The sequence below is a fragment of the Solanum verrucosum genome, unplaced genomic scaffold, assembly GCF_900185275.1.
Source record: "Solanum verrucosum unplaced genomic scaffold, falcon-dt-bn FXZP01000038.1, whole genome shotgun sequence".
NCBI classification, from domain to species: Eukaryota; Viridiplantae; Streptophyta; class Magnoliopsida; order Solanales; family Solanaceae; genus Solanum; species Solanum verrucosum.
Window position 1 is genome coordinate 4,408,717 of NW_026020564.1, and position 10,072 is coordinate 4,418,788.

At 35.0% G+C, this 10,072-nt stretch overlaps 1 protein-coding gene across 1 annotated transcript; it reads right to left on the reverse strand.

Annotated features, from left to right (window-relative positions):
* Nucleotides 1-657: 657 nt before the first annotated feature.
* On the reverse strand, nucleotides 658-9,860 carry LOC125810406 (alternative NAD(P)H-ubiquinone oxidoreductase C1, chloroplastic/mitochondrial). The gene is given in 12 exon segments (XM_049489903.1): nucleotides 658-1,019; nucleotides 1,125-1,228; nucleotides 2,996-3,072; nucleotides 3,180-3,572; nucleotides 4,248-4,460; nucleotides 4,574-4,667; nucleotides 6,121-6,292; nucleotides 6,397-6,463; nucleotides 8,239-8,334; nucleotides 9,491-9,687; nucleotides 9,760-9,823; nucleotides 9,825-9,860. Coding segments are annotated over 12 exon segments (1,653 nt in total). The 3' UTR covers nucleotides 658-879.
* Between the last annotated feature and the right edge of the window lie 212 nt (nucleotides 9,861-10,072).

Genomic DNA, 10,072 nt, shown 5'->3' on the forward strand with positions numbered 1-10,072 from the left:
AAAAAAGAAACATACACTTCAACCTAAAAGTTACTTAATACTCCCTCCGTCCACTTTTAATTGTCATATTGCGCTTTTCGAAAGTCAATTTGACTAATTTTTAAATCAAAATTAAATTACATTAATTTGATATTTTAAATAAAAAATTTAGATATTCAAAAACTATACGAAAAGTACTATAAATAGCTTTTTTTTTTTGCATATCAATGTGATGAAAAATACATCATAAAATGTTAGTCAATGTACTTATCATTTGACCCTAAAAAAAGGAAAACATGACAATTAAAAGTGAACAGAAGTAGTACTGAATATTCATGCAACTATAGCATAATGCGGGTACTAGTTAAATGGGACGACCATTAGGTACCCCATGAAATTTTAAATAGACCAATGCAACATGTATTTATCTTCTATTTTTGGACGATAATATGACATATTCTTTAATGTAGTAGCTTCTTAGGGTAAGCTTTTCTGCATTTTAAGGTAGAAAATTCAATCACAGACTAACAAATAATATAGTCCCCCCCCCCCCCCCCCCCACCCACACACACACACACACCACCACCACCACCACATTAGGCGTTCCAATTGCTCTAGTATGGTTTAATCTGGTTTTAATCGGACCTGTAATTGTTCACTGAATGCCCTTTATAAGAATTATGGATATAAATGTAAACTAGCTCCCCACCTTAATGTGATTGCAACAAATGCATTACTCTGAGATCCTCATTTGAGCTTTAGCAAGCATTGTTGGTATTGTTGCAACTCAACAATTTTCTCAATAATACTGTACAAAGGATGAGGATGTCGGTCCCTCCTCAGCACGAAGAAGGGTGGGTCGGTTCCAGAGAAGATTGTACCGACCAAAAAGCAACTGATTTAGGAGCCTGATTGGGCTTTAGTGAGCATTGTCTGTATTGTTGCAACTGAATCAACTGTGGATTTCAGTAGCCAACTGATTCCTACTTGCACGCGGTGTTTATCAGTTGGTAATCTGATCAAATACGCTATTTTCCTTGCTGCAATAAGTACCAACTGAAATATGAGAAAGTGAAGAACGAGAGACGGGGGTTTGGGGGGTGAATAGACTGATGCCTGCTAGAAATGTGAAGGTTGAAGTGTACCAGTATGACCAACAAAACCCTCCAAGGTCAGTCCATCAGTGAAACTTGGTGAAACAGCAGCATCATACCTCCCAAGTGTCATCATCTCACCTAAATTTTGATACCTGCGGCATAGTGGCATAATTTTAATCAAGAAAATTAACGTTGCTTCACAATCAGCTGATACAACTTTGTAACTAGGACTGATAACTCGAATAGTTGCAAATAGATTAGGAAGTGTCAATAACTCTCCTCACTAGTTAAGTTCCACACTTGCAAAAAGAAATTTAAGAAAAGCTATAGCATATGGTATATTGTTCCCTAACTGAAGTAATTCAAGTAAAAATTGTTTCCGGAGACTTATAAAGAAATTTAGGAAGCTGATCGTTTCACGACTTGAATCACGGTCGTTGGGAATCTCTATAAAGTGGATGATTCCCTGTTTTCACAACCTAAATAACCTTTAGATGCAAAGATAATTTTACCCTAGCCATCTATCTCTGAATGAAAAAAAAAAAACATGTTTTCCTATTTATAGGGAATTAAATAAGGTTTCTATGGAAAATTCACTAATGGACCAATACCTAATTAGCACCCCTTAATAGATAGACTAGGCCTAATAGTATTTTCTAACAACTCACTTACACAGAAGGGAGTGCTCAAGCTCCACCAACTAATTAAGAAAAAGCTTATTCCACTTTTATTTCTCTTGTATCATTTCATACTGGATACAGAGGGCATGCAACCGCCAACCAGTATACTATGAGAGCACTTTGCTATACATCTGTTAGGAATATATAGCCTCTTGTCATCATCAACCATAACATAAATATGCTTAGTATGCTATATCATTTGAATACGTTTGAGCTTGTGCATCCTACATTCTTGCCATCACAATTATGACCCATAAATCATAGTCGGTACCAACAAACACAAATAGGGATTTTATCAATGATCTTTCTTTCACGAGTAAAACACAGTTATGACCTTCTATCGCTTCTTGTGAGACAGATATTTAAGTCAATGGATCTACAAATATTTGAGTAGATGCACTTAATGTTCACTTCTTTGTATGCAACCATATCTTTCACAAAATTGAAAAAATGTCAATGTGTTTGGTTTTACATCGACCATTGATGCTCAAATTAGTAATCTAACAAATGGAAGTATCCATAAAGCTGTTCTTACTAAAAGAGAGTATAAGTACACAAAAGAATATAAGATGGCAGTCATAAATTTCAAACTTGAAGAAGCTATTTTCGTCTCAGAATCTCAAGAGACGAGAAGGATTAGGAGGGAGTTTTTAATGGTTAGGGAAAAATAGAGTCACCGTGAAGATGCTGCTGCCAACACCACAGTCAGTTTCTGAGCAAAGAAGCTCTTTCTTCACTGGTGCTTTGAGTATTTTTTATGGAGGAAACAGATTCAGGGTTTGAAGGCTTCTCAAATTGGGCAGGGGTTTAAGCACCTTTTTGATGCTTGTAAAGCTTCCAACTTAGCACCTTTTTCTGGGGTGGCTAAGTTTTTATTGAATAGAATCGCTACTTGTCTCAAAAAAAATTATGGTGGGAGGAAGTGTAAAACCTAAAAGAAGCTTACCTTTGGTTTCATCAACTGACCGCATCATTTTATGCAATGTATTATGCCATGTAAGGAAAATTAAGAAGCACACATTATAGTTAGTGGTAGAGGAGTTGATTATCCAACTTTTTAACAAACATAGGTGTTCAACTAGAAGTTGGAGTGTCAATTTAGGTTTTAACCCAAAAAGAAAACTAGGAAACCTAACATTTTTCTCCAAATTAAGGGAACTAAACCATGTAACAGATGCTCACTCAACAAATAATAAACACAATCTGATAGCCAATCGATGTAGCAGATATGGAACAAACCTAAAAGGCAACAATGGACGGTCATTAATTGCAGCCCACAAATTCCAACCAGCAAAATCTGCTTGCTGGAAAGCAACCTGTAACAAAAACCACAGAAAAATCAGTACAGAAAGAGCATGCCTCTCAATCATAGGTTCACATGTATTTCTTGCACAAGCTTACTCAGATAAATTCAATCAACTACCTGTGCAGTAGCCGGAAGCAACTTCCCATTCCTGTCCCTTAATGTAGAAGAATCACCAACAGCAAATATACGAGGATGACCCTTGACACGGAGAGTTTCATCAGTTTCTGCTTGTCCCCTAGCATTCAGAGGAATGTCGTAAGGTTTATCACTAGGTTCCAACTGAGGAAGTAGTGGTTTAGATCCAATAGTCCATAAAACTATATCTGCCCGTATAGTTTGACCCTGCAAGCCTCTTTCAGCAGGCTGCAATTCAAGTGTTACACTTTCAGAATGATCAGCTGCTGAGTCTATACTTTTAGGTTCAGCATCTGAGGTCTGAGGCTCGACTCCTTTTGTTATGCATCGGACAAAATAACCAAGTATGAGTTGAACTTTCCTGGACGAAAGTACCTGAAAGAAGACTGCTTATGTTCAAATATAAGGGACACAACAGACGGTGGATCATGATGAAACAAGAAGTTTATCACATTGTAAAATGAGGAGAATTCAAAAGGGCTGAACTTACAAAAACACTGTCCACAAAGGCATTGAATGGAGCTCGAGTTGATTACCTTTGTAACTAGCTGGGCATGATCAACATCTATACTCTAGCTTGAGAGGGAGTGTTACTAGAATGAACCTCGACCTACTCCTTAACAGTGCACACAGGCCAAATATAGATAGAATATTTGTAGGAATTTTCTTTTGATTCTTTCCTTATTTAGACTCAATGTACTTGTATTTAAATCTTGTAATACTTGCAATAATATAAAAGGAAATAACTCAATTGCCTCTGTAACTTACAAAATATAGCACGAAAGAAAGAAATGAAGAATGTATTTACTTGATTATTTCCCAAACCTATTAGATGTTTAAATAATCACCTATTCTAAACAAGGAAAGAAATCAAGGCTGTATCTTCCTAATTGATTCCAACATATACACGATATGCTTAACATATTAAATGTTGTGAACAGTGATCCAATTTTTTGTTGAAGGATAAAAGGAAGAAAAATGAGTGGAAAAACTATGACACTAAAGCACCTTTGATGAAATGATGGCAACTCAATGATGTAAATTGCTTACTTTTAGTGCTGCTTCCCTATTTCCTGCTGGAGCATTTGACAAAATTGTCTTTTCAACATTAATTGCTTGTACAATTCCCTTTTCTTGCAACCTTTCCGATATCGTGGCAGCTAACTCAACTCCTCCATAACCACATCCAACCACTGCTACTCGTATTGCAGAGTCCTTACCGAAGTTCTTGCGCTCTAATTCTCTTAGCTTTTTATCAACCCTCTGCACAAAAAATGAAGAGCTGGAAACACTTCAAATTTGCATAAGAGCCAAATATCACAATTTAGGTTTACTTTAAAATGATAAAATGTAACCTTATTCAATCAAGTACTGACATGAGCATCCTCTAGGGTATAAAATGGCAAGGCATAATCTGCAGCGCCTGGAACAATATCAAGTTTGGCTTCAGCTCCTATAGCAAGGACCAACCTGGCAGCCCAAAGATTTAAGAAAGAAAAAGTCCTTCATATCAGCATACCATGTTTAAGGTATAGTTAATCACCCAATCAAGAGATGAATGATACTCCCTCAATTCCACTTTATGTGAACACATTTAAAGTATGATGGTCAAACTAACTAATTTTGGTGAATTTTCAATTTTTATGAAATGAAATTTACATTTTAAGTCACAATAGTTAACAATTCAAAATATTTAAACTCATTTGATAAAATCGTGGTCAAAGAAAGCATCATTGACTCTCCAAAAAATAACTAGATCACATAAAAAGATAGGGAGTAGTGAAACGTAGACTTCAGTAAGAAGAAAAATATTACTTCCTCATTGTAAACTTAATAAAATCTGTTTGACGTAAAAATTTACTCAAATTGAGGTTGAATTCAGTCCATCTATCTTTACAGTTGTCTGATATTGGCAACAAATTGAGGAAGACATGGAACATCATACAAAATACAAATCATTTGAGAAAGCCAACAGAGAAAGGAAATCGGTATAGCATTCTTCAGTATCTTACTAGGTATTATGCATGATTTAGTATAAGTTTTTATAAAGATGCATGATTTGGTATCATAAGCAATCCTTATGTCTTTCAAGCCAAGGGGAAGTTTCCAAGAAAAACAACTCTAGCACTTAGCTTCTCCAATCTCTAACAGTTGACAGGGAAATTAGAACACTCTAGTCATGTCTTGTCAAGGAAACTAAGGAGACATTTGGTTTAAATACAAGTTATACATGAATTAGAAGAACGGGGACTATAATGCAGGGATTATAGTAAAGCAGAAGTTATTTTTTTGTTAGAGGTTTGGTTTGAAGCATTAAAAAATATTATACAATATACAATGTAAAATATTACATGTCTTTACGTTTAAAAAAATAGACTTATGCTTATTATTAGTTTTAGTTGTTCCAATCCCTGTATTCTTATTCCATTCTCTATCCTGCTGCATATAATACATAGATTCCATCATAATTGGTACATGTATTATTTTTTAGGAAAAGAGAAGTAAAAACCTTAAGCAATGTGGATTTTATGTGGATTAAATCTCCTTGTCTAACCAACCCAATGACCTAGAAAATTTGGGAGATACAAAAAATTTAATGCAAAATCACTGACCAGACAACTTTTTTGAGTGGAGTAAGAACAGATTATGGATAACATGTTTTGAAATCCAACAGGCTAACATGATTATTAGATAGTGATAATATCCACTATGACTTAATTTCACCTCATGACAGAGTTAGTTAATTAAAGACACTACGAATTTCTAACTTTTGGACTTTGAGAAGGCAGTGCTAAGGTAATTTTGCCTCAGACACAGGAAAAGGCTGGATGTAGTACATCAAGAAAAGGAGCTTCAATCCTAAATGCAATTTAAGATTTCTTTGTTACCCAGTCAAGTGAGGCTAGAGTGCTGACGAGCATACCAGTCATATTCTACGAGGAGACCACTTTCGAGATGAACAGTCCCTGCTGTAGGTGCACTAGTTCCTAAGTGGTCACATGGATATAAGCATTTTACCCTGTCTTTGAAGAACCTCACATCAGTATTGGCAAGCAAGTCTGAGAATTGTGGAGCAATTTCCCATGCCTCAACTTCTGCATTTGAAATGTTTTATTTAGAAGCTTATAACATTGACAAGAACCAAATATAAGCATTTAGGTCATGAATGGTTACATCGAACAGGAAGTAGGTAGCATACCTCCAGAGAGAAGTTCATACAACAATGGCTTAAAAACGAAACGTTCTGATTGATCGATGAGGACTACCTGAATTATTTCAATGAGACACATTCTCAGTGAACTAACAAGTGAGGGTAATGTTTGTATCTTCATTTTCTCTTCTTTCTAATATCTATCCAAATAAGAGTTGCATAATTAATAGAAAAAAGTATAAAATGGAACATAAGCTGTTGAGCTGAGCACTGTAAGCCTAGAGGAAATTATCGAATCTAGACTGACAAGGCTTCAAATTTTGTTTCTTCTATGTTCTTTTCTTACAGCAACATAGTTTCTTGGATTCTTTCTTTTACTAGATGAATGAAGAGAGCTTATACTAGAACGTTGAAAGACCACCACAAGCAGATGCAACCTCAATCATGAGTAAAGTAGGCAAGAGAAAAGGAAAGAAGAGAAAATAAAAGAAATGGGAGGATACTTCACTCATCCCTTAATCAGCCAAATTTCAAAAAGATAGTGCTTCTACCGCTTAATGAAAGGTAGACACTAAATAAATATCCCCATTAAAGATATAAACCATTTTTTTTCCCAGAAAACCTCCTTTTGTAGCAGATAAGTTGGTCCCCAAAAGTGTTACCTCCATATCATATAGATGACATAATCTGAATAGTGCTGAGATTACTAGAAAAAAGTTTGAATGAACTATTACGTAGTTAATCAATAAGTGATCATGATAATAGTTTGAAATATGAAATAGTTGAACAGTAAAAAAATGATCCATTGATCTTAAGTATATAAAATAATATATACTAGCATCAGTTCACATTATTTTGAATCATCTAAGGGAAAAAAGGTTTTCCATCTAAAGGAGAAATCCGAAGTATCCCAATACAGGAAAAAAGAAAGAGACACGAGTGATTGGAACACATGGGGTACTTTATCCCACTGTATTCATTATCTTTTTCATTTCCCCATAGCTTGTCTATTAGCAGAAATGAGTGTAGACACTTACATTTCCGGGAGCAGCAACATCTAACTTTACAGATTCTTGATTCATAGCAATAACATCAAATTCAAAGGATCATCACAAATGGAAGAGACCAAGGGAACACCACAACATATGGAGACTAGACAACAAAGAAAGGACTGACACCCACCCATCAAATTCTCTAAATATTGTACTCCAGAATCATGAAAAGAATCCATGATAATAAGAGAGAGTTAAGCAAACTCACAAGTATAAACTACATTTGGATCAAGATGAAAATGGATTTTTCAGGGAAACAGACATTTTTGTAAGATAAGAGATCAGAAATAGGACTATGTTGAGGCACAGATGAAGGAAATAAACATTAACTAATTTCTAAAAAATTGTCAATAGTGTAATATGGGGTTAAAAAAAGCAAAGGGAGGAATATGGTTGTTTTGATCCAAAGGTAGGTCGAGTGCAATTTTAGCCGATGTTATATTTGGGAATGAACCATGAAAACTTTTAGAACAAAAAAAGTTCCATATCTCATGAAATATCACATCAATTCCGGAAATAAAAATTTAATATATGCTTTTTCCTCTTTTTAAAGTTTTAAACCTTCCCTAATACTTGTTTGCATGTCAATTATGTGGCACTGACTTATTAAAAAAAAAATATATGTGACAGTATTTTATCTAATTTTCTTGATTAGCTGATGAAAAAGGATCAAATTGGAAAACAAGTTGTCAATATAGGACATTACAAGAAATTAAATCTTCGAAATATTGGGAACAAAGTGATATTCACTGATTAATATGTTTTAAAGCATTATGCGTCAGGGAATGCAAGTCCCATCTGAAGATCTAACAGGATTGGAGCCTTAAGCCAAAATTACCTGTGGTTTCTTCTCATCAGGCCAAACAAGTGATTCTAACCTCAGTGCTGTATAAAGACCTCCAAACCCACCACCTACTATGCAGATCCTTGGCCTCTGCATAAATGAAATTTTGTATTACCAAACTGCTAGAACCTGCAAATCCCTGAGCTGAAAATTTGTCTAATAAACTTAGCAACATGGTGGTCAACCCCAAGAAGAAATGAACAGAACAAAGTAAACAATTTATCTGATTTCCTTCTGATGGCGCTGGAAGTGGGAGAGTAGATATATGCTTTGAGCACAATTCAACAAAATGTGTAATAGTATTCGACTCCAAATATGTTATGGCCCTTGGTTTCAACTTGGACAAGCCTACTGGACTTACTGAGGTTAAAATCACTGCTCATGAAAGATATGGTGCAAAACATATCATTGTAACTGAGGATATACCATCAAATAAATTGATACTTGATAGACTATTGAATTACTCTTTCTACTGCTTACAGATTATCAGAGCAAACAATTAACATGGAGAGGAAAACGTCTACATACAAATATGCCAAATGGTCCAAAAGGAGGTACTTCATAGATAAAAGTTGAGCAATATCCACATTTCAACCAAGACTTTTCATCCCTGATAAAGATATATGCAACAACAACAACATACATAGTATAATCCCACAGTAAAGATATCATACAGACAAAAATAATGAAGTAGTTTCCAGACAAGACTTACCATGCATTTTATACAAGCATAATGTAAAATCTGCAAATGATATAACTCTTACAACAAAATCATGAAAGTCATATCACCCTAGAAGAATTAATACGCCCTCTATTCCACTTTACGTGACCCTGTTATTATTTGGAGAGTCAAAAATTCTTTCTCTAACTACGATATATTCAAATACTACATAAATATTTTGAATTGTTAACAATTGTGACTTTGCCGTACTTTCTAGTTACCATGAAACATTACAACCTTAGAGTTTGTCCACCAAAATGCCTTAAAACGTGATCTAAGCATCCCCTAACTTTCTCTTCCTCCTATCATTTCTTGCAATAAATTGATAGATTCAAGGACTTTGTTCTCTAGGAAATATTTAGTTAAAATAATATTTTTTGAACGAGAAAAGCACAAAAAGAAAAACGACAGGGCACTTAGCAAAAAGTGAAAATCAAAGAGCGCACTTCTTCGAAATTAATCACACAATTCATTGAAAAAATATAATTATCGATTCCAACTAAAAGCTTAGCATAAGAGTCAGACCTTTTTATCAGGATCAGGCCACATATAATTAACATTTTGAGCATTGGCTGCAGGAGTTTCCATGGTGTTTCCCAATCCTACTGTAGTGCTCAAGGCAAGAGTGCGCAATGATGTATTCCTCCTTGAGCTACGAGAACGCCACAAACTGCTCCTCCAAACATTCGGTAATTTAGGCGAACCCAATCGCATTTGGCGGCCTACGATATCAACAAAAAATGCTCAATTTTCCAAAATTAAGGTAAATGAGAGATGAAATTGAAGGAACTTACAGCTGAGCAGTGCAGTTTTTGCTGAAGCAGAAGAAGCTAGAGTTAACTCCATTGAAGCACTTGGGATTTTTCTGGTGCAAACGAGGGAGAAGATGATTCATATGCTTTTTGAGTGATTCGCTCGGCTCCACGTTACTAAAGCAAAAAAAAATAAAAAAAATTACCATTTGTGTCTCGGATAGGAGTGGCAAGGTCCAACCGAACCCGCTCAACCCATTTTAAGTTTGGGGTGCTCAATCAATTTCAATCCAATTCATTTTAATTTATTAAAAATTGAGTTGATATTCAATTCAAATCTTATTAAATATTTTTT